Here is a 27,726-nt window from a genome sequence, read left to right on the forward strand (position 1 = left end):
CCAATTAGGAAGAAAAGCAAGTGAGGCTGCAAAAAACATCTGTAGTGCTCTTGGTCAAGGTGCAGTTAGCGCCAGAAAATGCCAGCGTTGGTTTGAGAAATTTCGCGAGGGAAATTTTTCGTTAGATGACAAGAGTGGTCGAGGCCCTGTGTCCAATTTTGATCAAGAAGCTCTTCAAGCTCTTTTGGTGCAAAATCCTCAAATTACCCAACAAGAGCTTGCGACAACTTTAAATTGTTCACAAAAAACAATTTCCAATCAATTGCGTGCACTTGGCAAAGTCCAAAAGTTTGGAAAATGGGTTCCTCATGAGTTGACCGACAACAACCGTAATCAAAGAGTCACAATTTGCAGTTCGCTCCTCTCTCGTCAAAACTGTTTGCCGTTTTTAGAGCAAATTGTTACCGGAGATGAAGAATGGGTGCTGTATGTTAATTTGAAAAGGCGGCCTCAATGGTTGGACAAAAATGAGGCTCCGCAGCCCACGCCAAAACCTGACTTGCATGCGAAAAAAGTGATGTTGTGTGTTTGGTGGAATTTTAAAGGAATTCTTCATTATGAACTTTTACCATCTAACCAAACCATTACAAGTGCAGTGTATAGTGCCCAATTGGAAAGGTTAGCCCAAGCTTTAAGAGAAAAAGAACCCGCGCTGATTAATCGGAAGGGCGTAATTCTTCACCATGATAACGCACGACAGCATACTGCAAGAATCACTGCTGAAAAACTGCGCCAGTTGGAATGGGAAGTTCTCCCTCAACCTGCATATTCTCCTGATATTGCCCCTTCCGATTACCATTTGTTTCGTTCTTTGCAAAACTGTCTTCTTGGAAAAAAATTTAATAATGAAGAATGCCTCAAAAATGCATTGACCGAATTTTTTGCATCAAAATCACAAGAATTTTACAATAGAGGGATTAAAATGCTTCCTGAGCGTTGGGCACAAGTTGTAGAAAACAACGGCAACTATATTGTTGAATAAATTTTGTTGTATTGTTTAAATAAATTCGATTTAAAAAAGTATTAGAAAACGACATTAATTATTACTAGACCTAATAGTTGTGATTTTATTTCTGGGCTCTCTATTCTATTCCATTGGTGTGTGTTTTTATTTTTTATTTTTTTTAATTAATTAATTAATTAATTTATTTTTACATATTTTATTGATTTTCCCCCCTCCCTCCTTCCCACACATCCCCTCCCTCCCCAGAGCTTTATGTCCATTGGTTGTACTTATATGCGTGTATACAAGTCCTTCAGTTGATCTATTATCTCCCCCAGTTCCTCCTCCCTTCCCCGCTGAAATTTGACAATCTGCTTGTTGCTTTACTGTCTCTGTATCTATCTTTTGGTTCATCAGTTTATAATGATCTTTATTATCCACAAATGAGTGAGGTCATGTGGTGTTTCTCTTTCATTGATTGGCTTATTTCACTCAGCATGATGTTCTCCAATTCCATCCAGGTTGCTGCAAATGATGAGAATTCCTTCTTTTTTATGGCAGCATAGTATTCCATTGTGTAGATGTACCATAGTTTTTGGATCCAATCATCTGCTGACGGGCACCTAGGCTGTTTCCAAATTCTGGCTATTGTAGATTATGGTGCTATGAACATAGGGGTGCATATATCCTTTCTGATTGGTGTTTCTAGTTTCTTGGGATATATTCCTAGGAGTGGGATTACTGGATCAAATGGGAGTTCCATTTTCAGTTTTTTGAGGAAATTCCACACTGTTCTCCACAGTGGTTGCACCCACCAGCAGTGCACGAGGGTTCCTTTTTCTCCGCAACCTCGCCAACACTTGTCGTTTGTTGATTTGTTGATGTTGGCCATTCTGACAGGTGTGAGATGGTACCGCATTGTTGTTTTGATTTGCATCTCTCGGATAATTAGTGACTTTGAGCATGTTTTCATGTGCCTTTTGGCCTTCCTTCTGTCTTCTTTTGAAAATATTCTATTTAGATCCATTGCCCATTTCTTAATTGGATCATTCACCTTCCTTTTATTTAGTTGTATCAGCTGTCTGTAGATGTTGGAGATTAAACCTTTATCAGTGGTGTTATTAGCAAATATGTTCTCCCACACAGTGGGCTTTCTTGTTGTTTTGTTGATGGTTTCTTTTGCTGTAAAAAAGCTTTTTATTTTGATGTAGTCCCATTTGTTTATTTTCTCTTTAGCTTCCATTGCCCTAGGGGCAGTATCAGTGAAGAAGTTCTTTTGGCATACGTCTGAGATTTTGCTGCCTGTGGATGCTTCTAGTATTTTTATGGTTTCCCGTCTGATGTTTAAGTCCTGCATCCATTTTGAGTTTATTTTTGTGTATGGTGTAAGTTGGTGATCTAGTTTCATTCTTTTGCATGTGTCTGCCCAATTTTCCCAACACTATTTATTGAAGAAACTGTCTTGAGTCCATTGAATATTCGTGCCTCCTTTGTCAAATATTAATTGAGCATAGTGATTTGGGTTGATATCTGGGTTCTCAATTCTATTCCATTGATCTATATGTCTGTTCTTGTGCCAGTACCAGGCTGTTTTGAGAACAGTGGCTTTGTAATACAGTTTGAAGTCTGGTATTGAGATCCCTCCTACTTTACCCTTCTTTCTCAGGATTGCTGTGGCTATTCGGGGTCTTTTATTGTTCCAAATGAACTTTTGGAGAGTTCTTTCTAGGTCAGTGAAATATGCCGTTGGTATTTTAATGGGGAGTGCATTGAACCTATAGATTGCTTTAGGAAGTATGGACATTTTGATGATGTTGATTCTACCAATCCATGAATATGGTACGTTCTTCCATCTCCTTACATCTTCCTCTATCTCTTTATTCAGTGTCGTGTAGTTTTCTGCATATAGGTCCTTTACTTCCTTAGTTAAATTTATTCCTAGGTATCTTAATTTTTTTGGTGCGATGGTAAATGGAATTGCTTTTTTTAGTCTCTGTTTCTGTAGTTTCACTGTTGGTGTATAGAAATGCCATGGATTTCTTGGCATTAATTTTGTATCCTGCTACATTGCCAAATTCATTTATTAAGTCAATTAGTTTTTTAATGGAGTCTTTTGGTTTTTTTATGTACAATATCATGTCATCTGCAAATAAGGATAACTTTACTTCTTCTTTTCCAATTTGGATGCCTTTTATTTCCTCCTCTTGTCTAATTGCAATGGCTAGTACTTCCAGTACTATGTCAAATAGGAGTGGCGAGAGTGGGCATCCCTGTCTTGTTCCTGTTCTTAGAGGGAATGGTTTTAGTTTTTGCCCATTGAGTATAATGTTGGCCATGGGTTTATCATATATGGCTTTTATTATTTTGAGGTATGATCCTTGTACTCCCACCTTGTTAAGAGTTTTTATCAGGAAAGGGTGTTGGATTTTATCAAATGCTTTTTCTGCATCAGTTGATATGACTATATGATTTTTATCTTTCAATTTGTTTATGTGATGTATCACATTTATTGATTTGCGGATATTGTACCATCCTTGCATTCCTGGAATAAATCCTACTTGGTCATGGTTTACGATCTTTGTGATGTTCTTCTGGAGACGATTTGCTAGAATTTTGTTGAGGATTTTGGCATCTATGTTCATGAGGGATATTGGCCTGTAATTCTCTTTCATTGAGTTGTCTTTATCTGGTTTTGGTATTAGGGTGATGCTGGCTTCATAGAAGGAGTTTGGAAGTGTTCCTTCCTCTTGGATTTTTTTGAATAGTCTGAGGAGTATAGGTTTTAGTTCTTCCTTGAATGTTTGGTAAAACTCTCCTATGAAGCCATCTGGCCCTGGCCTTTTGTTTGCTGGAAGCTTTTTGATGACTGTTTCAATTTCTTCCCAAGACACTGGTCTATTGAGATTTTTAGATTCTTCCTGATTGAGTTTTGGAAGTTTGTTTTTTTTCTAGGAATATGTCCATTTCCTCCAGGTTGTTCAGTTTGTTGGCATAGAGTTTTTCGTAGTATTTTGTAACAATCTGTTGTATTTCGGTGGGGTCTGTTGTTATTTCACCTCTTTCATTTCTGATTTTGTTTATTTGGGTCCTCTCTCTTTGTTTCTTGGTTAGCCTGGCTAGAGGTCCATCTATCTTTTTTATTCTTTCAAAGAACCAGCTCTTGGTTTTGTTGATCTTATGTATTGTTTTTTTTTGGTCTCTATGTCGTTTATCTGTGCTCTGATTTTTGTTATTTCCTTCCTTCTGCTTACACTGGGCTTTTCTTGTTGCTCCTTTTCTAACTCTTTGAGTTGTAGAGTTAGATCATCTGTTACTCTTTTTTCTAGTTTTTTGCAATAGGCTTGTAAGGATATGAACTTCTCTCTTAAAACTGCTTTTGCTGTGTCCCATAGATTTTGGATTGTTGTGTTTTCATTGTCATTTGTTTCCAGGATGTTTTTAATTTCTTCCTTGATTTCTCTGGTAACCCAATCCTTGTTTAATAGCATGCTGTTTAGTCTCCATGTGTTTGATTTCTTTGGATTATTTTTATTGTAGTTAATTTCCAGTTTTATGCCATTATGGTCTGAGAAGATAGTTGATATGATTTCTGTCTTCTTGAATTTGAAGAGACTTTGCCTATGTGCCAAAATGTGGTCTATCTTTGAGAATGTCCCATGTGCACTTGAGAAGAATGTATATTCTGTGGCTTTGGGGTGCAGTGTTCTGAACATGTCAATTAATTCCATCTGGTCTAGTGAGTCATTTAGGATTGATATTTCTTTGCAATTTTTTGTTTAGATGATTTGTCGAAGGGTGACAGTGGGGTATTAAAATCTCCTACTATGATTGTATTGCTATTAATCTCTCTCTTAATGTCCTCCAGCAGTTTTTTTAATGTATTTGGTTGCTACTGTATTGGGTGCATATATATTTACCAGGGTTATTTCTTCTTGTTGGATTGTTCCCTTTAGTATTATGAAGTGGCCTTCATTATCTCTTATTATGTCCTTCACTCTGAGATCTAATTTGTCAGATATAAGTATTGCTACCCCAGCTTTTTTTTCATTTCCATTTGCCTGGAAAACTTTTTTCCATCCCTTCACCCTCAGTCTGTGTGCATCTCTTTTTTCTGAGGTGGTTTTCTTGTAGACAACAGATGTATGGGTCTTGTTTTCTTATCCAATCTGTTACCCTATGTCTTTTGATTGGAGCATTTAATCCATTTACATTTAAGGTTATTATTGATAGGTACTCATTTGACGCCATTATTATTCTATACCCGTGTTCCTTCTTCACTTCTTATTTCTTTATTTTTACAGTAGACTCTTTAGCATTTCTTGCATTGCTGGTTTGGTGGAGATAAATTCCTTCAGTCTTTTTTTGTCTGTGAAGCTCCTGATTTCCCCTTCAATCTTGATTGATAGCCTTGCTGGGTACAGTATTCTTGGATTCAGACCCTTACTTTGTGTGACTTTGTATATTTCATCCCATTACCTTCTGGCCTGATAAGTTTCTGTTGAGAAATCAGTTGCTATTCTGATGGGGGTTCCTTTGTAGGTAACTTTCTGTCTCTCTCTGGCTGCTTTTAAGATTCTTACTTTGTCGATGTTGTTTGCCAATTTAATTATAATGTTCCTTGGAGACTGTCTTCTGGGATTCATTTTGCTTGGGACTCTGCGAGCATCTTGGATTTGTGTGATTTTTTTCTTCTCTATTTCAGGAAAGTTTTCTGTCATTATTTCTTGAAATACTTTTTCCATGTCTACCTCAGTTTCCTTTCCTTCTGGAACCCCTATTATTCGAATATTATTTTGTTTTGTATTGTCCCAAAGCTCCCATAGGCTCTCCTCCTACTTTTTAATCTTTTTTTCTAGAAGCTGCTGTACTTGGGTATTTTTTCCATCTTATCTTCTAGCTCACTGATGCGGTCCTCTGCTTCATCTAGTCTACTCTTGATGCTTTCTATTGAGTTCTTCATGGTAGCGATGTCATTTTTCATTTCTTCTTGGTTCTTCTTCAGTTCCTCATGGCTCTTCTTCAGTTCCTCATGGTTCTTCCTCATTTCTTCTTGGCTATTGTCAAATTTCACTTCCATTCTTTTTAGCCATCCTATGATCATTACTCTGAATTCTTGCTCTGGTAGGCTGCTTGCCTCTGACTCGTTTACTTCCTTTTCTGGTGATGCCTGCTTTTCTTTCACGTGCGGACTATGTTTTTGTCTCCCCATGGCCTCTCTTTTCAGGATGTCTGGTTATGTGGTGTTCCTTCTCCTGCATTGATTTAAAGGTACAAAATACAACAATACCAGGTACAACACAAGAGGCACTTAACCGGAATATATTTACAATATTAATAACCTCTAATAAAGGTGACCACTAGAGAAAGGCAACTTAGGGGATAGGAGAGATGGAAGAAAGGTAAAAATAAAATAAAGAGAAATTTAAAAAAAAAATTAAAATTAAAATTAAAAAAAATTAAGTAAATAAAAAAAGAGGGATAAAGAGATAGAAAAAGAAGAAAAAAAGTAATGACAAAATGAAGTTGGAAAACAGGGGAAAAAAGAAGAGAGAGAGAGAGAGAGAGAGAGAGAAGAAGCAAACTAAAAGAGAAATGGGAAACAAACTATATACAATATATGTGGAGAAAATTGCCATAGAACAGCCTCTGAACCCAGCCAATGCCAATAACAATACTTGGAGATTAATACACACTACAATATCCACTATTATTAAGTAAGGCTATGATATACAGAAGTAAAAGAAACAAACAAAAACGGGATTTAAAAAAAATACAATGCAACAATAACAATGCAGGAATAAGCATAACAATTTCACTAAAAAGCATAAAAATTCACAATAATCAACCTTAACACAAACAATGCAAAAAGGATAGAGGGGAGAACAGTTTTGTTTTTTTTAACTAGATAATATAGTGCAGAGATTGATATTTATACACTTGGATCAGGGGTTGGAACTTAGGTCTATAAGTATAGTGAGAGCTTTAGCAGGGGGTATACAGAAAGAGTAGAGGAAAAACTAAAGCTGGAAAGGGATAGGATAAACTGTAGACTAAAGGGTAAAGTTTAGTAAGAGAGTGATGGTGTAAAGGTTGAATTGAGATAGGGTTGAATGATGCTATAGTAGAGATTAAAATAGAATGAAGGTTACTCCCAATGTAAAATAAAGAAAAAATAAAATAGGTACTGGAGAAGAAAGAAAAAAAAAGAAAAAAAAGAAAAAAGAAAAAAAAGAAACAAAAATTGCAAAATAGCAGTAGTAATAATGATGATAGAGATTGAAAAATGTAATAATTGAAAAGGTAAAATCAAGTAAGGAAAAAAGAAAAAAAATTATTTCTTAAGTAAAAGATATGAAAAAATGAAAATTAAATAAAAGATGTAAAAAATGAAAATAAAATAAAGAATAGTAAAATTAGCATAAAAATGTCCAGTAGTGGTCATTCACTTCCTCAGTTAATGTATTTGGCACTCCTGATTCTTGGACCAGACAGTCTTGCAGTTCCCAGCATTCCACTGCACCTCAGTTTTGTAAGGTAATCCTTAATTTTAAGTAGGCTATATCTTAGTTATTAGTGTCCATTTATTTTTGATTAATTAAAAGAAAAAAGAAAAGAAAAGAAAAAAAGGGCGGTTTGTAATTCAGCTCTTAGGTGTCAGTGTTTCCGGTTTGACCTCCCAGTCTTTTGGGTTGCTCTGTCCTTCTTTCTCTATGGCTCTAGCTGTCAGGGTGCCAGCTGGCTCCCAGACTATCTCTTCTGGCTCCAATCCCTTGTTTCCAGGAAGGCAATTTCCCCCTGCAATTTCCAGGATATGCCCAATTGGGCAGTCCTTCCCTAGTATTCCGAAGCTAGGGGGTGAAGGGGATCAGGCGCCAAGGTGTCCAGATGTTCCGCCCTTGGTGGGACAGTCGCGATTCTTAACACTCTGTCTCGTGTCCCCTGGCGTTTTTTTTTTTTTTTAAATCCCGCTTCTGGGGAAGCTTACATCAAACCCAGCACTAGGTGTTGCTGCAGCCTTCTTTGGGTTCACCTCAGCGGGCACTCCCCTCTACAGTGGAGGCGGGGCCTCGCCGGAGCTCCGGCTATGGCTGCCTGCATGGCGGGACCAGGAACCCTTAGGCTTTCCCCGCAAACTCTGACCTTTCCATGGGTGACCGAAGAGTTCCCTTGAATCCACGTGTCTGCGCCGATTTGGGCTTCTCAGCGGCTCGATGGACCTCTCCGCTGGGGTTTTCCAGGCCTCAGAGAAGCTACTTCTTTCCTGGTAAGGTGGCGGAGCCCCCGAGCCGCAGCCCTCAGCTCGCCGCCACCTCCGCTGCTGCCGAGGCAGTGCTGGCCACCAGGCCAGGAAATCCTGTCCAGCGGACAGCTCCCTACCTTCCTTGAGAACTCCGCTGCCCCTCAGCTGCCAATCAACATTCCCTGAGCTGCTCAGACGCTACTTTTGTCTGTTCTGGGACCAGAGTCAGAACAAGTCCGACTGTTCAGTCGCCATCTTCAAGCTCCGCCTGGTGTGTGTTTTTAAACCAGGCCTATGTTGGTTTGATTACTATGACCTTGAGGTAATGCTTTATATCAGATAGTTTGATAGGTCCAAATTTGTTTTGCTTTCTCAAGATTGCTGAGGCTATTAGGGTCTTTTATGGTTCCATAGAAATTGTTGAATTATTTGTTTTAGTTCTGTGAAATGTACCATTGTTATTTTGATAATAATTGCATTGAAACTATAGATTGATTTAGGTAATACAGATATTTTAATATTAATTCTTCCTGAGTATGGCATATAATTCATTTAATTGTATGTTTTCAATTTATTTCTTTAGTGTTTTATAATTTTCTGAGTACAGGTCTTTTATCTCTTTGGTTAGATTAATTCCTAGGTATTTCATTTTTTATTTTTTAATTTAATAAATCTTTATTGCTCAGATTATTACAATTGTTCTTCTTTCCCCCCCCCCCCCATAGCTCCCCTACACCATGTTCCTACCCCACCCTTTGCCCTTACCTCCTCCCCACTGTCCTCATTCATAGGTGTATGCTTTTTGTCCATCTTCTTCCTGCACCCCACACTCCCCTTTTCACCCAAGAATTGTCAGTCCACTCCTTTTCTATACCCCTGATTCTATTATATTCACCAGTTTATTCTGTTCATCAGATTTTTTATTCTTTTGGTTTTTAGATTCACTTGTTTGTAGATACGTATTTGTTGTCCATTATTTTTATCTTTATCTTTTTCTTCTTCCTCCTCTTCTTAAATGATATCTTTCAGTATTTCATATAATTCTGGTTTGGTGGTGATGAACTCCTTTAGCTTTTTCTTATCTGTGAAGCTCTTTATCTGACCTTCAATTCTGAATGCTAGCTTTGCTGGATAAAGTAATATTGCTTGTAGTTTCTTGCTATTCATCACTTTGAATATTTTTTGCCACTCCCTTCTGGCCTGCATAGTTTCTGTTGAGATATCAGCTGACAATAGTATGGGTGCTCCCTTGTAGGTAACTAACTTTTTTTCTCTTGCTGCATTTAAAATTCTCTTTGTCTTTTGCTCTTGGCATTTTATTTATGATGTATCTTGGTGTGTTCCTCTTTGGATTCCTTTTGTTTGGGGTTCTGTGAACTTCCTGGACTTCTATGTCTATTTCTTTCACCAGGTGGGGGTAGTTTTCAGTCACTATTTCTTCAAATAGGTTTTCAGTATCTTGCTCTCTCTCTTCTTCTGGGACCCCCATAATTCTGATGTTGGTACGCTTGAAATTGTCCCAGAGGCTCCTTACACTATCTTCATATTTTGAATTCTTTTTTCTTTTTTCTTTTCTGGTTGAGTGTTTTTTGCTTCTTTGTATTCCAAATCTTTGACTTGATTCTTGGGATCCTCTAGTCTGCTTTTAGGTCTCTGTATAATATTTTTTTATTTCAGTCAGTGTATGCTTAATTTCTAGTTGATCCTTTTTCATATCCTCAAGGATCTCATTAAATTTATTGGTCTATTATAGGAAGTTCTTCTTTTTTTAAAAAAAATATATATTTTATTTATTTTTGTACAGAGAGGAAGGGAGAGAGAGAGTTAGAAACAACAATGAGAGAGAGTCATTGATCAGCTGCCTCTTGCACACTCCCTACTGGGGATATGCCCGCAACCAAGGTACATGCCCTTGACCGGAATCAAACCCGGGGCCCTTCAGTCCCCAAGCCGATGCTCTATCCATTGAGCCAAACCGGTCCCGGCCTTTTCTAGGAAATTCTTGAAAAACCTTATAACCATGGTTTTGAACTCTATATCCAGTTGTTTGCTTTCCTCCATTTCCTTCATTTGTGTGTCTCTTTGTCTCCACATTTTGGCTGCTTCCCTGAGTTGATGGAGTGGCTTTGGGTGCTAGGTGTCTTAGCAGGGCCCAGTGGCTCAACCTCCCCAGTAACTGAGGTGGACACTCTTGGTGTGTCCCTTTGTGGACTATATGTGCAGTCTTGTTGTAGTTAAGCCTAGATTGTTGTTTTTATTACTGGGGGAGTTGACCTTCAGGCCAATTGGCTGTGAGGATCAGCTGTGTCTTTGCTGGGAGAGCTTCTCAGCTTGGATGGGGTGGAGTCTCAGGGTGGAGCAGACAGACTTGGTTTCTCATCAGCCTCACCCTACGAGGCCCCTATGTCTCAGTGTCCTGTGGCAATGGCTGTATACACCTCTGAGAGAAAGCTGCCCTGAGTTTTGCCTGCTGCCAGATAGTCCAGTTTCTCCCTGAATGAGTCTTGGTATTCAAAGTCTCACCCGGAACTGGATTTCAATGCAGTCCCGAGGTTTTGTTTTCCTCCTGAACGAGAAATCTAGCCGCACACTTGCTGCCTGCCCTCTCTGAGCACGAGTAAGCCAGCTGCATATTCAACCACCCTCCCTTTCCACACATGCGGGTCTCCGCACCTGTCCTCCACAGCTCCTCTGGGTCTCAGTGTCCTGTTATCTTTCCTTCTAGTTGTAGAATTTCCATTCAGCCAGCTTTCTGGTTGTTTTGAATGATGTCCATTCTGTCTTCCAGTTGCAGTTTTGAAATTGTTGTGCGAGGTAGCAGTATAGGTATTTACCTATACTGCCATCTTGGTTTCTCCTTGGTATTTTATTTTTTGATGTAATTATAAATGGTATTGTTTTCTATGTTTCCCTTTCTGATATTTAATTTTTGATGTAAAAATGCAACCAACTCTTCAATATTTATTTTGTATCCTACTACTTTACTGAATTCATTTATCAGTTCTTGTAGTTATTCTGATGGAATCTTAAGGTTCTCTCTATATAATATCATGTCATCTGTGGAAAAGGACAGTTTTACTTCTTTTCCAATTTGGATGCCTTTTATTTCTTCTTCTTGTCTAATCGCAATGGCTAATACTTCCAGTACTATGTTGAACAGGAGTGGTGAAAGTGGGCATCCTTGTCTTGTTCCTGTTCTTAGGGGAAATGGTCTTAGTTTTTACTCATTGAGTATGATGTTGGTTGTGGGTTTGTCATATATGGTCTTTATTATGTTGAGGTGAGTTTCCTGTGTACCTCTGGAACCCCCAAGCTTGCCTGGAATTCCTCAAAAGTTTTTGAAGGAAGACTCTAATGAAGGTTCAGGCTGGTTGCCACCAGCAGATCCCACAACCTTTTGTGAACCTGGTTGGGTGAGGTTTCCGGGATTTGGCAGGGTTGGGATAACATAGTTCTTCAGGATGATGCTGAGGTGGGGGTTTGGGGACCCAACACAGCAACAGTAGTACCAGTAAGGCATGTGGTGGTGGTGGAGGGAGAAGCTGAAGGTTGGCCCTAGCCCTAAAGCCACACAACTCAGTATCTCCCTGTGTGTTTCCTGCACTTCCTGAGATTGCCCTGAATTCCTTGAGAGTTTTTTTTTTTTTTTTTTTTTTTTTTTTTTTTTTTTTTTTTAGAAAGACTAATGCAGACTCAGACTGGTTGCTGCTAGTAAAGCCCACACATGAGTGCAAGCTAGGCAGGGTGGTGCCTAAGGAAGTTGGCAGGGTGGGGTTTGCATAGCTCTCTCCTGGCTAATGCCATATGGAGGGGAGTGCTTGAACCAGGATCAAATGACATCTGTGTGCAGTGTGGGAGAGGAACTTAACACAGGGATATTGGTGGTTTTCCCTCTAGCCCTGTCCCTGAAGCCACACAACTCAATTTCTCACTGCATGATGTAGGCATCCTATGAGTTGCCATCCATCCATTGGAGCTCAGGTTGAGTGCCTACAAGTGAGATTTTGTACAATGCTTTTTTTTTCAGAAGGTGCCTGAGTTTCCAGTAGTCTCTCATCTCATCTGGGTGGTCGGAATCCCCACTGATTTTAAAAAACAGACTAGAGGCACAGTGCACGAAATTTGTGCATGGGGGAGGGGGGCATCACTCAGCCCAGCCTGCACCCTCTCCTATCTGGGACCCCTAGAGCAATGTCTGACTGCCCGTTTAAGCCCAATCCCAGTGGGTGGAATAGGGCCTAAATGGGCAGTTAGACATCCCTCTCACAATCCAGGACTGCTGACTCCCAACTGCTCATCTGCCTGCTTGCCTTATTGCCCCTAACTGCTTCTGCCTGCCAGCCTAATCACCCCTAACCACTCCCCTGCCAACCTGATTGATGCCTAACTGCTCCCCTGCCAGCCAGTTTACCCCTAACTGCTCTCCCCTGCAGGCCTGGTCGCCTCCAACTTCCCTGGTTCCCTCCCAACTTCCCTTTCCTGCAGGCCTGGTCGCCTCCAACTTCCCTCCTCTGCTGGCTTGGTCACCCCTAACTGTCCTCCCCTCCATGCTTGATCACCCCCAACTGCCCTCCCTTACAGGCCTGGTCCCTCCCAACTGCACTTCCCTGCTGGCCTGATCACCCACAACTGCCCTCCCTTGCAGACCTGGTCCCTCCCAACTTCCCTCCCCTGCTGGCCATCTTGTGGTGGCCAACTTGTGTCCACATGGGGGCAGGATCTTTGACCACATGGGGGCATCCATCTGGTGTGTTGGAGTGATGGTCAATCTGCATATTACTCTTTTATTAGATAGGATAGAGGCCTGGTGCATGGGTGGGGGCCGGCTGGTTTGCCCTGAAGGATGTCCTAGATCAGAATGGGGGTTCCCTTAGGGTGTGGGGTGGCCTGGGCGAGGGGCCTGTGGTGGTTTGCAGGCTGGCCACACACCCCAGCAACCCAAGCAGTGGCCCTGGTATCTGGAGTTTATTTATATTCTACAATTGAAACTTTGTAGCCTGCAGCAGAGCCAAGCCTTCTGCTTGCTCCATGGTGGCAGCCATTTCTGTGTGGATTTATGTATCTTCTATAATTGAAACTTTGTAGCCTGGAGCGGAGGCCTGGGCTGGCCAGGGTGTGCAGAAAGCTTGGCTTCCTCCATCACCCAGGGAAACCCTAGCCTCCTGCTCTTCTAGCTCCGTGGCTGCTGCCATTTCTGTTTGGGTTTATGTATCTTCTATCATTGAAACTTTGTAGCCTTGAGTGGAGGCCTAGGCTGGCAAGGGCAGGTGGAAAGCTTGGCTTCCTCCATTGCCGGGGAAACCTAAGCCTCCCTCCTGCTCTCTGTGGCCATAGCCATCTTAGTTGGGTTTATTTTCATATTTGCTCCTGATTGGCTGGTGGGCGTGGCTGGTGGGTGTAGCAGAGTGATGGTTAATTTGCATATTACTCTTTTATTAGATAGAATGTTATGTGTACTGGTGCCCTGGTCTCAGAAGCCTGACATGGGGTTGAGATCTCTCACTCCTCAGGAGGAAACTCTGAAGTTGAGATATCCTTCTAGATTCTCAACCATGGCACATGGGTGCAGGACTAGCACTTTTTGTATCTCCACTCTTCCTACCAGTTTTGAAGTAGTTTCTTATATAAATCTTTAGTTATAAGACTTCTGTTCAGCTAGTCTTAAGATGGTTATACAGGTTGATTGTTCTATAATTTAGTTATAATTTTGATGTGGCCCTTGGAGGAGGTGAGTCTAACTTCTATCTCCTCTGCCATCTTGAGTCAGTTCCCCAAGCCTTATTCTTTATGACATTATCCTTTCTCATTCCATGCTTTCACTTATACAACTGTCCTTTTCCATTTTCTTGCCCTATTCTTTTCTAGGAAACGCAGTCTGGAGGTCAAAATGTGATAACTGTCAATGAAGGTGAAATGATATTCAAGAAGAACACCAGAAAAATCTTCAGGCCTTCAGGTAGCTTTCTTCCCTTCATGACCTTTTGAGATTGAAATTCTAAGTGCCCTTGATGGGTTTTTAGTATGGGGAATAGTATGTCTCTTTTGATTTGGGATTTTGGTTTTCCACTTAGAATATACTAAGTCTGTGATTGATCTTCGCCCAAAAGATGTGGGGCATGAATGTGGCTCTTTGGGAGATAGAAGCAAATCTGTCCCTGGACTCAGTGTGGATATGGTAAGTACCTTTTTATTTCACATGGTCACTACGTGAAATTTTATATATCTAGAGTAGATTTTAGTGCCTGATAATCTCAATCAACCTGCTTAATTATTTAGGAAAAGATAACATGAATCTTTATTTTCCCAAATTACTAAAGTAAATCTGTTTGCTGAATTGCTTAAAGAAAGACTGTCTTCACTGTCTTTATCTTCTAATATAATTTTTGATATATGGTTGGGTGCTCAAATAAATACTTATTTTTTATTAAAATGTAAATGGTTGTATAGTCAAATGGGAAAGATATATTCTTTTTTATTGTATTGTTTAAAATAATACATATAGTAGTACATATATTTTCCTTTTTTTCCTATTGACCTTCCCCCAGCCTCCCCTACCCCCTGTTGCATGCCCTCATTCCACCCCCAGTGTCTTGTGTCCATTGATTTGCTTATATGCATGCATACAAGTCCTTCAGTTGACCTCTTTCCCCCCCTCCCCAACACTCCCCAAGCTTCCTGCTGTAATTTGAGTCTGTTTGGTGCTTTACTGCCACTGTATCTATCTTTTTGTTCATCAGGTTATAATGTTCTTTATTGTCTATAAATGAGTGAGATTATGTGATATTTTTCTTTCACTGCATGGCTTATTTCACATAACATAAAGCTCTCCAGGTCCATTCATACTACTGCAAATGATAAGAATTACTCCTTTTTTATAGCAGCATAGTATTCCATTGTGAAGATGTACCATAGTTTTCTAATCCACTCATCTACTGATGGGCATTTAGGCTGTTTCAAAATCTTAGCTATGATGAATTGTGCTGCTATGAACATAGGGGTGCATATATCCTTTCTGATTGGTTTTTCTAGCTTCTTGAGATGCATTCCTAGAAGTGGGATGACTGGGTCAAATGGGAGTTCCATTTTTCGTTTTTTGAGGAAACTCCATACAATTCTCCACAGTGCTGCACCAGTCTGCATTTCCACCAGCAGTGCATGAGGGTTCCTTTTTCTCTGCATCCTCACCAGGACTTGTCGTCTGTTGATTTGATGATGATAGCCATTCTGACAGGTGTGAGATCGTACTGCATTGTCATTTTGATTTGCATTTCTCAGATAATTAGTGACATTGAGCATGTTTTCATATGTCTATTGGCATTCCTTCTGTCTTCTTTCAAAAAGATTCTATTTAGGCCCATTGCCCATTTTCTATTGGATCATTTATCTTCCTTTTATTAAGTTGTATAAGTTCCCTGTAGATGTTGGAGATTAAATTTTTATCAGTGATAACATTTGCGAATATGTTCTCCCATATAGTGGGCTTTCTTGTTGTTTTGTTGATGGCTTCTTTTGCTGTGCAAAAGGTTTTTATTTTCATGTAGTCCCATTTGTCTATTTTCTCTTTAGTTTCCATTGCTCTAGGAGTGGTATTGGTGAAGAAATTGCTTCGGCATATGTCTGAGATTTTGCTGCCTGTGGATTCCTCTAGTATTTTTATGGGGGAAAGAGATATTCTTAATCTTATTCTTTGATATTTGAGAATGATAGCTGGAATATAGTTTGAAACCTGAAGTGGGGGACAAAAATAAGGATATGCACATACATGTTCACATACACCTCAGGGCTTAGCAACAATTATGGCTTCTCATAAAGGAAGAATACTAGTCTTTGAGATATTTATTACTTTTATTAACTCTGAATTTATATTTAATGCTTTAGGAAGAAGAAGAGGAAGAGGAAGAAGAGGAAGAAGAAGAAGACATTGACCACTTGGTGAAGTTGCATCGTCAGAAATTAGCCAGAAGCAGCCTGAGAAGTGGCTCCTCCATGGTAAGTTCTGTTAGTTCTTTGACTATAGACATGTTTGGATAACAGGAAGGAAGAAAGCACCAACTTGGAGCAGAGTCAGGACCTGGGGAAACATTCTAGTCACTCTTTCCAGGTAATCTAGATGCATTTGTTCCTGTCCTCCATTTAGATAGACCGTGGTTGCTTACTGCACAGCTAGGTGACTTCCTCAGCCTCTGTCCTAGAGACAGAGGTAAGAATTAGGGATAGAGACATGCTTCATCACAACTTTTTGAACAGTAAAGGCCATAAAGTGATCAAGATCAGATTTCTTATCAGAACCCAACCTAGATCTCACATTCAAGGATAGTGAGTATCATGAGAATGGCCCTGGCAGGATTAATTGGCATTAGGGTGTGACTACGGAGCAATAGTAGTAATCATAATCATGAAGTTAAAAAGAATCAAGGCCTAGTTACATCATAAGTATGAAGATTGATGTTTAGGAGGAACAAGAGTCAGGAACCAGAGTGACTAGAGTTTGTTCCTGCTCACACACAGGAAGAGAATAGCAGGTTTGCAGAGTTTATCTCTTGAGATACAAATACAACCTGAGAAGATGTATTTTTACCTCTGGTGGGATTTTGATCCATTTACTTTTTTTCTGTAGCCCTTTATAGGAATAAGATAGATAAGGGAAACACACAGATAATTAAGGCACTTTGTTTTAAGTATAACTGTCTCCTTCTAGCGAGTGTTTTAGCATATATAACAAATAACATAAGTGAAGTTATGTCCACCTTACCCGTATACTTTGCCCACCTTCTAAGGCAGGTGAAAATTAACAATAAGTAAAAAGAAGGGAAGTGGAGAAACTATAGAAACCATGAGTAAGAGTGCTATTAGATGTCTCTTATACTCTAAATACAAGAGTGTTAGTATACTGGCTTGTTGTAGGAACTTTGAAAACTTTTGTTTTATTCAGTGACTGTGGTTGTATCATGAGGAAAGATGGGAGCCATGCGGATGCGAGAGTATGCCTTCATCAGATGTTTGTGGGTGCTTTATCTTCAGAGTACAATAGGCAGCATGATGAGCATCTATAGTGAAGCTGGTGATTTCGGGAACATCTCTGTGACTGGCAAGATTGCCTTTTCCCTGAAGTATGAACAGAAAACACAGACTTTGGTCATTCATGTGAAGGAGTGCCACCAGCTGGCTTATGCTGATGAAGCTAAGAAGCGCTCTAATCCGTGAGTGTTTCTAGAATCTGACTGATGCTCTGAAATGAGAGCTCAGACCCTGTCATCTATTTTGGAGCTCTTGAACTGAGATTATCCCTTCCTGTATGAATAAAAATGTGTGACTGAGAGTGGGTAGGAGAGATGTGGGAAAGGGACCATGATCAGGAAAATACAAGAATGGCATATCTAAGAGATTTTGATATGACCTTTTAATTTCCTCATGGCATATGTATATGGAGAGCATGGAAGTGAAGAATGGTTGAGAAAAGATGGTGAATTACTACGTACTCTCCTTGGTTTCCAGATATGTGAAGACTTATCTGCTGCCTGACAAGTCCAGGCAAGGAAAAAGAAAAACCAGCATCAAGAGGGACACCATAAATCCATTATATGATGAGACCTTCAGAGTAAGTATCCAGATCTAGAGGGAAGGGGAACATGTTCTGTCTTGTGCACTAAGTAAGCTGTAGCTATTCTGCTACATGGCTGGTTGGCATGGCTTTCAATGGCCGTGTGTGTCTGGGAATATACTATAGGCATCTGTTCATATCCTGACCTCCAGAGAAGAGAACAAAGGTGATCTGGCTTTCTTGGATTATTGTGAAGTTAAATATTCACATGGCCACAAATCTTCATTTAAGAAGTTATTTGGTGGGTCAAAGATGGCGGCAGAGTAGATAGAAGTTACACTTACCTTCTCTCAGGACCATATCAAAATTACAACTAAACTACAGAATAGTTAACCTGAATACCTAACTGAAGACCAGCTGGACAGAAGTCATAACTTAGGATATACAGAAGATGGCACGTTGAGACTGGTAAGAGGGGCAGAGACATGAAAAGGACTGACCCTGTACTCAGTTGCTATGGTTTAGAACCTGAAGGAATATTTCTGCTGAAGAGGTGCCCCATAGGAGCAAGGGACCTCAACTACATGCCAGGCTCTTTAGCCTAGAGTACCATAGTTGGAAAAAGGAGCTCACATAATACCTGGCTGTGAAAATCAGCAGGGAATCTACCTACCAAGGTATGGTGGGAGACTACTAGAAACCCAGGAACCCTCTTAAAGAACCAGTACACAAAATCTCACTTTTGGGCACTCACTTTGGGCACTATGGAAAGGATGATGGCTCAAAGGAGGGAGGAGACTGGTTTCATACAGGGAGAAACTGAGCTGTGTAGCTTTGAGTTGAGGGCCATTTTTTCCCCACATGCACAAGGAGGCACTACAATTCCTGTGTTTGGATAGTCTCCATGATCACACAGCATCAGCCTAGGGAGAGGCATTAGCCCCTCTTTGCCAACTCCCTCAGGGCCCACCCCACTGCAAAGGTCTGCAGGCCTCAAGCAGGTAGCAGCTGGCTTTAGCATACACTGAGACTTTTGCTGAGTGGCCTTAGACCAAGCATTGGTGCCTACTTTGTATGAAACACTCACCCCTACCAGATAACTCACTGAGAACTTGCCTTATCCAACTCTAGTACTGCCAGAGGCTCTTTTAGAGGCTGAGTCTAATAGGCAGCCAACAGGTGATGATGAGTTTTGGTGACCTGCCCCAGACTCAGTACCTGTGTCAGCCAGCCTTGATGCACAGCTTGGCCCCTTCAGTAAGAACTCAGGCCATGCAAGAGCAGCTACCAACTGTGGATTTCCTTGTGGGGCCAAACAGGTAACCTGGAACCCGCTACAGACTATCTAAATTGACGTGCACTGGAGTCCCTATGAAGAGGCCTTAGAACCGACATATAGGTGGCTAGTGTGGGGTCACATCAGAACATGGCACATAGAAAGGGAGGTCTTTGTATGTACCAGAACCTGCAGGTGCAAGTTCCACCTCAGTAGTCAGAAGCTCATATACTGTGGTTGGGGTCAATTCTCACAGGCTGAACCTGCCTGAGGGTCAACTCCACCCACAGTTGGGCCAACATCATTCAAGACTCAAATGCAACAGGAGGAATCACATAACCACACAAGACACACTCCTAAATCACCCAGCTCAGGTAATCATAAAACTGCACTGCTAAGACGCACAGAACATCTACTACATAAGACCGCTTTATAAAAACTGGGAGAAATAGCATATCTACCAAATACTTAGAAACAAACACACAGAGGCAGATAAAATTGTAAGATAAAGACACATGTCCCAAATAAAAGAATAGAAGAAATCTCCATAAAAAGAAATAAATGGAATGAAGGCAAACAATAAAGTGATACAGAGTCCCAAGTAATGGTTCTAAGGTTGCTGAAGGAACTTAGAGGAAGAATGAATGAACTCAGTAAGAATTTTAAGAAAAGAGCTACCAAAAGGGCATAGAAACCATAAAAAAAAACACAGTCAAAATGAGTAATAGAATATCTAAAATGAAGAATAAACTATCAGAAATCAATAGCAAATTAGATGAAGAAGAGGATTGAATCAGTGATTTGGAATACAATGCAGCAGAAAATACCCAATCAGCCAGGACCGGTTTGGCTCAATGGATAGAGCATCGGCTTGGGGACTGAAGGGCTCCGGGTTCGATTCCGGTCAAGGGCATGTACCTTGGTTGCGGGCATGTCCCCAGTAGAGGGTGTGCAAGAGGCAACTGATCGATGACTCTCTCTCATCGATGTTTCTAACTCTCTCTCTCTCTCCCTTCCTCTCTGTACAAGATCAATAAAATATATTTTAAAAAAAAGAAAAAAAGGAAAATACCCAATCAGAGAATTGAAAGGAAAAAAGAATTAAAAAAAAAAAAAAGATTCAGGGACCTCTGTGAAGACATCAAGTTTAACAACATCCATATCATCTGGGAACTAGAAGGAGGAGAGAGATAATAAGGGATTGAAAACCTATTTGAATAAATAAAGACTGAAAACTTTCCTACCCTGATGAATGAAAAAGTTACCCAGGTCCCGGAAGTACAGAGTCCTAAACAGGATGAACCCAAACAGACCCACACCAATACACATCATGATTAGAATGGCAAAGGTTAAAGACAAAAGAGAAAATCATAAAATCAGCAAGAGAAAAACAGTTACCTGCAAGATTCCTCAACAGAAACTTTTCAGGCTGGAAGTGACTAGCATGGAATATTTAAAGTGGTAATAAATAAATACATAGAACCAAGATTATTGTACCGGGCAAGGCTACCATTTAAAACTGAAGGAAAATAAAGAGCTTTCCAGAGAAGAAAAAGCTAAAGGAGTTCATCACCACCAAACTGGTATTACTACTGTGTTTCCCTGAAAATAAAACATTCTTCGAAAAAAGACCTAGTGCATGGAAAGATAAGACATCCCCTGAAAATAAGACCTAGCGCAACTTTGGGAGAAAAAATTAATATAAGACACTGTCTTATTTTCGGAGAAACAGGGTAGATAGGTTCAAGGGAGTTAAAGAGAAGAAAGTAAAATAAAAAAATAAATATGAATGAAAATAGCAATAAATCACTTTATATTTAAATGGATTAGATGCGCCAATCAAAAGACATAGGGTAGCTGAATGGATAAGAAAATAAGATCCTTCTGTCTACAAGAGGTCTACTTCAGATCAAAAGACACACAGACTAAAGTAAAGGATGGAAAAAGATATTTCATGCAAATAGAAATGCAAAAAAGGCTGGTATATCAGTGCTTATATCAGACAAAATAGATTTTAAAGGCTATAAAAAAGACAAAGAGGGCCATTACATAAAAATAGTTGGATCAATCCAACAAGAGGATATAATCCTTGTTAACATTTATGTACCCAACACAGGAGCATGTAAATATATTAAGGAAATATTCATGGGCATAAAGGGAAAGGTCAAGAGTAATACAGTTATAGCAGGCTACCTTAACACCCCGTGACGTTAATGGATAGGTCTTCCAGATGGAAAATCAACAAGGAAACAGCAGCCTAAAGAAGAGATGGCTAGTGTTTCATCCTGTCAAAAAGATCAAGGTGGTTCTGGAAACTTTGGTGATGATTACTGAGGTGGCTTTGATGGGAATGACAACTTTAGTTCTGGAGGAAACTTTAGTGGTCGAAGTGGCTTTGGTGGCAGCCATGATAGTGGTAGCTAGGATGGCTATAGTGTATTTGGTAATGATGGAAGAAATTTTGGAGGTGGTTGAAGCTACAGTGATTCTGGCAATTACAACAATCAATCTTCAAAGTTTGGACCTATGAAATGAGGAAACTTGGAGGCAGAAACTCTGGCCCCTATAGTGGTGAAGACCAATCATTTACCAACCAATGAAACCAATGTGTCTATGGTGGTTCTAGCAACAGCAGAAGTTTTTAATTACTGACAGGAAATAAAGCTTAGCCGGGGAGGAGAGTCTGGGAACTGACAGGGAAGCTACAGGTTACAAGAGATTTGTGAACTCAGCCAAGCACAGTAGAGGCAGGACCTAGCTACTACTGAGAAGACATGTCTTAGACAATTACTAATCTGTATAGGCAAAGTAAACCATCAACAAAATGAAAAAGGAACACACTGAATGAGAGAACGTATTTGACAATGATACATATGATAAGGGGTTAATTTCCAAAATATATAAAGAACTTATACTACTCAACACCAAGAAGACAAACAACCCACTTAAAAAGTGTGCAAAGGACCTGCATAGACACTTTTCCAAAGAGGACATACAGATGACTAATATACATGAAAAGATGCTCCATATCACTAATCATCAAAGGGATGCAAATTGAAACCACATTGAGATAGCACCTCATGCCTGTCAGAATGGCTCATCAATAAATTAACAAGTGCTCATGAGAATGTGGAGAAAAGGAACCCCTGGGGAACTGCTGGTAGGAATGCAGACTGGCACAGGCACTGTGGAAAACAGTATGCAATTTCTTCAAAAAATTAAAAATGGAACTGCTTTCTGATCCAGTGAACCCACTTCTGGGAATATATCCAAAGAAACTCGAATTTGTAGCAGGTTAAAGAGCCCTTGAGTGACCCCAGTTTCCCCAGCAGCCCTATTCAAAGAGCCCAAACTGAATGAAGCACTGGTTTAGCCCTACAATCCTACAAGGGAGGCATTACCATAATTGTACTAGCCCTACAATCCTACAAGGGAGGCATTACCATAATTCTGTTTTACATATGAAGTAACTGAAGTCCAGAGTGGTTCAACTGTGTTTGTAAAGTCACACAGAAAGTGAGAGGTCTGGATACCTGATTCCAAATCCAGTGCTCTTTTAGCCATACCAGAATTGCCTGGAGCAGGAGCAGGAGCTAGTAGGTACTAGTGAGAGAAGACCGGCAAGAATAGGAGCAGGGAGATTAGGTACATTATTCAAGGCAAGTGGGGGAGGGGATACATGGGATTCAATTAGAGTTTTTAAAAAAGAAGAAAGTAAACAAAGAAAATAGAAACAGACTCATAGGTACAGAGAACACAGTGATGGGTACCAGAAAGAAGGAGGAGGGGAGTGTTGGGGGAACTGGCTGAAAAAGATGAAGAGATTAAGAAGTATTAGTTGGGCCATAGCCAGTTTGAATCAGTGGACAAAGCATCAGTCCATGGACTGAAGGGTCACATGATACATTCTGATTAAGGGTACAAACCTCCTTGCAGGCTCAATCCCCAGTTGGGGCGCATGCAGGAGACAATCAATCAATGTGTCTCTCTCACAGATGTTTCTCTCTGTTTTATCCCCTCCCTTCCACTATCTCTAAAAAGCAATGGGAAAATGTCCTCAGGTGAGAATTAGCAACAATACAAAGAAATACTAATTGATAATTACAAAATAGTCATGGGGATGTAAGGTACAGCACAAATAATGTTGAATATAATCTGTAATTATAAAGTAAAATTTAAGTAGCATCATTTGGGATCAGCAGTCTCTGGGCAGTTTTTTTTTTTTTTAAATGTTCCAGTATTCTCTTACCCATTCAAGGAAAATTAATTTCCAGATTATCCCATGGAATATGGTAGGTTTTTGTTTGTTTGTTTTTTTGTTTTTGGTCAAATGGAGTAAGTGGAGGCTTTGAGTGAGGAAACTCATAGTGCTTAGGGACTAGAGTAATGTGATGTTTGACACTATGGACTTTGGGTATGGCTGCTCAGATTTTGAAGTAATCTTTACTGAGGAATTATCACTAATTATCTTATCTTGGTCTTCTCCTTGTTTTTCACAGTATGAGATCCCAGAATCTCTCCTGGCCCAGAGGACGTTGCAGTTTTCAGTTTGGCATCATGGTCGTTTTGGTAGAAACACTTTTCTTGGAGAGGCAGATGTCCAGATGGATTCCTGGAAGCTTGATAAGAAACTGGATCATTGCCTTCCTTTGCATGGAAAGGTAGTCTGCTTTTACAACTCAGGCAGTTTGCATCCGAGGTGGAGTTGTCTGCAGTGTCCTCTGCTGGTACTTGTTGGTACCGTCTTTGAGTGTAGTCTGTTGTATAATTCTAGCGCACTCTGCTGGAGTTTCTGAGTTTGACAGTAATTTGATATGCACTTGTATGGCCAGCAGATAAAGCCATAGTTTTCTTTGAAAAGTCTTTCATATGTGTGCCACACTTTTCCTCCTAAACTCCCAGAGTCTGGGTATATCCTAACATTTAATTACACCTTGTTTCCAAGCTAACCTTTTCGGTGTATCCTAATCTGCATTCCTTTCCCAAACTAACTTTTTCACTAAAGAAGTGGGAAGTAAAACAATTAATGGAGTTCCAATTGCTGTGCTCTTGGCAACACAAGCCATGGAAACGGAGATGGCAGCTCAGATAAGAGTTTATCAGTGTGTATAATAGTGGCTGGAATTTGAGTACAGACCTAGATTTGAATCCTGGTCCTGCTATTTGCCAGGTAGTTATCTAATTTATAAAATAACTTAGGTAAGTCACCTAACTTCTGTGAACCTTAGTTTTTTCATCTGTAAAATGAAGATAATAATATTCCTCTTTTGCAGGATTGTATACAAAATACCGATTAGTGCCTGGTACATAATAGACATTCAATAGGTTGCTGTCATTCTGGTTAAGATGAAGTTGTTAAAACAGACTTAGGACTTCTTGATCATCAGAACTATTCAATTTCAAGGTCCGTCTGTAACACTTTTTTATATTAGCATTTTAATTGCTAAAAATAAGACATGGCATATAGAATATTTCTGGAAAGATAGGCAAGAAACTAGTAATAGTGGCTGCCTCCAGGAGGAGAGACTGAGGTGGGAGGGCAATTTAGTTTTCTCTATATGCCCTTTTAAAGTGTTTTAACTTTTTACCATGTGTGTGTGTGTGTGTGTGTGTGTAATACCACTCATTTAAAAATTAAAAATAAAAGAATTTATATGCACATGGTTAAAAATTAAAACAACGTAGACATGGATAAGAAGAAAAGTAGGTTCAATTCCCTAGAAATCACTGTTTATCAACTTCTTGGATAACTTTATAGAAATTTTAGGCTGCCCAAATGTGCGCATATGGATTTACATTTTTTCCTTTTTACACAAATGGGCTCATACAAAACTCATTATTTATATATATCTTGATTTTTATTTAACAATTTATCATATATCATGTGCCTGTATTATAATTTATTTACCATTCCCCCACTGATATACATTTAAATTGTTTGCTTTTTTTTTTGCTGTTAAACCTTTGCTGTAATATATGTAACTATAGGAGAAATTTCTGGTTTTGGAACTGCTGAGTCAAAGGAAATGTACATATAATATTTTGATAGCTACTATAGCTACTGCCCTCCAAAACCACCAGTAAAAAATTAAATTTGTCCCTTTAAATACTAGTAAAAACAGGAAAGAAATTATCACAAAACTATAGCATGTTAGACATTTAGAATTTAAGTATGTGGTACACAGTTGTTCTCTCAAGGGCCTACAGTTGATATAATTATATTAGAAATGGTAGTACAAACCATCATGAACTACTGCCAATAAAAATGCTTCACATCAAATTAAAGCTGCATTAAAATGGAGGTATTTGCTCTTTGCAATTATTTTGAACCAGAATGAAGACAAACACACCAATTTCCAACTAAGGCTAAATCCAATTCTTAAGAGTCCACTAAAGTTCACAATTTAAATTTTGTAGACATTTTATAAATAATACAAAGACCATTTCAATATTACATATCTATTTTAACTTAAAACATTCTACGTTTATTGTCTCTAGTTTGTTTGTCTCCCCCCCCCAGTAATATTTTTGCCTCCCAATCAATATTCTCTTCCAAGCATTCACCACCTTTATTATTTTTACATTGAATTTATTGGGGTAACATTGCTTAACAACATTATACAAATTTATTGTGTACAACTTTATAATATGAAATCTGTATACTCTATTGTGTTCTCACCACCTGAAGTCTATCTAGTTTTCCTCCATCACCTTGCATTTGACCCCATTTACTCTCTATGTCCTCCCCTCAACCCCCTTTCCCTCTGATAACCATTATTACCTCCCCTTTCTTTCTCTCACCCATACACTAAACTTTGTGCATTCTGGGCATGTGGCACATTTTTCTAAAGTTATAAGGATTATGCCTCCTGGCATTGATGTATTCAATGATAAGGACCTCACTTAGAGGAGCCTTGGTGATCACAGGCAGGTGAAAGGGCATTTCTAGTGTGCATCAGCTCATGCTTAAGATACCAAAGCATAAAGAACAGGACCATGCTGAAAGAGCCAATAGAGTGAAGCAGTTCTCCTACCCACAGCCAAAGATGAAAGGCCACTTGCTGTTCATCCAGAACATTCATTCACTTTTCCATTCATTCAGTAAATATTTGTGGAGCATGTACTATGTGCCAGGAACTTTGCTAAGTGTTGGGTATACTAGGATGAACAGGCTTGATTCCTGTACTTCTGGCATTTATATTCTAGTGATAGAAATAGTCATTAATCAAAAATAACATAAATAAATTTGAAATAAAAAAATGCTGCATATTCAAGACCTTGTAACAGAGTTCCATCTAGACCTCAATTTTTTTATGAGAAGCTGTCTTTAAGAAAATGTTTCTTTGAAGATCATTCAAGTGACACATGCTATTCTCTGTATAGACATATACAGAATAAAATGTGAAAGCCCTCTTTTCTTTCACCATTCCATTCCTTTCCTTAGAAGAAATAAGTGTTAAGCTTGTTTGTATCCTTTGGTGTGTGTGTGGAGGGGGGGGGGTTATGCAGTGTAATAGAGTGGTTAATGCCTGAATTTGAATCCTGCCTCTGCTAATTACTGTGTGAACTTGGGCAAATTACTTAACCTCTCTGTTCCCCTGTTCCATAATCTGTAAAATGGGAACAATAGTAACTATTTAATAGGGACTATTTTGAGGATTAAACAAAATGATATACTTATAGTACTTATAATAGTGCCTGGCACAGAATAAGTACTATTTGAGTGATTATGATAATAATAATTTCTTACATACATATATACATATTTACAAATATGAATATATTTTAATAGTAGAGGCCCAGTGCATGAAAATTCATGCACTGGAGTGGGGGTCCCTCAGCCTGGCCTGCCCCCTCTCAGAGTTCGGAAGCCCTCAGGGGTGGGAGGTGACCCGGTCAGGGGAAGGTGATGCCCCCACCATACCCCTGCTGCTACAACTGTCAGCAGTGCAAGCCTTGGCTGGCCATGATTACCTGAGCCTTGGGCAGCCCTAAGTGGCTGGGCAGCCACCATCCAAGGCTTCCCTGCACCTCAGGCCAGCCCTGGGTGGCTGGGGGGCTGAGAGGTCTGGGGGACTCTGGAGGCAAGTGTGCTGAGTGGCCAGACCCGCCTGGGGGCAGGCCTGGCCCTGCCACTCGCCTGCTGCCCCAGCAGGGCTGAGGGGACTGGGCACTGCCATCTTGTGGCTGTGAGTGCTGCCATCTTGAGGGTGTGACAGTCAATTAACATATCCCCTCCCTATTGGCTGTGGGCACCACCATATTTGTGAGGGTGTGATGGTCAATTAGCATATTCCATCTTTATTAGATAGGATAAGTGGGATACTTTTCTGCATCTTGCTTTAGTAACTTAACATGTTGGATATCTTTTCATGTCAGTGTGTACAGATTCACCACATTCTTTTGATGATTGCATGCCATATGCCATATGAGGACATTAAAAACACTCATTTAACCTTTCCTATATTGATTGATATGTTGTTGTTTCCACTTTTTTGGCTATTACTAACAATACTCGTAGTAGAATCCTTTATCATGGTGTCAGTTCCCTGTGTGACAAGCTTGCTGGAAGACCTTTGAGGGCGTTTGAAAATCTAATAAGTGTATCACCAAGTAGTAAAATAGTGGGCATTGCAGAAGACTTTTGTTGGGTCTTCTGCATCTCCTTCTGAAGAAATTGCCTCAGAAACCTGTGACTGCCATGGCCTAAGAACCCTGGATTATAT

At 39.8% G+C, this 27,726-nt stretch overlaps 1 protein-coding gene across 3 annotated transcripts in view; it reads left to right on the forward strand.

Moving 5' to 3' along the window:
• The window catches only part of SYTL4 (synaptotagmin like 4), an 89,812-nt gene that overhangs the window by 53,374 nt on the left and 8,712 nt on the right, over positions 1–27,726 (forward strand). For all 3 annotated transcript variants that reach the window (XM_036440015.2, XM_045582434.1, XM_045582435.1), the window contains 6 exons: positions 14,049–14,139; positions 14,255–14,358; positions 16,062–16,172; positions 17,205–17,383; positions 17,679–17,781; positions 23,500–23,661. In XM_036440015.2, coding sequence (XP_036295908.1) covers positions 14,049–14,139; positions 14,255–14,358; positions 16,062–16,172; positions 17,205–17,383; positions 17,679–17,781; positions 23,500–23,661 — 750 coding nt within the window. The remainder of the gene's footprint in view (positions 1–14,048; positions 14,140–14,254; positions 14,359–16,061; positions 16,173–17,204; positions 17,384–17,678; positions 17,782–23,499; positions 23,662–27,726) is intronic.

This window comes from Pipistrellus kuhlii, unplaced genomic scaffold (assembly GCF_014108245.1).
Source record: "Pipistrellus kuhlii isolate mPipKuh1 unplaced genomic scaffold, mPipKuh1.p scaffold_m20_p_16, whole genome shotgun sequence".
Classification (NCBI taxonomy): Eukaryota; Metazoa; Chordata; class Mammalia; order Chiroptera; family Vespertilionidae; genus Pipistrellus; species Pipistrellus kuhlii.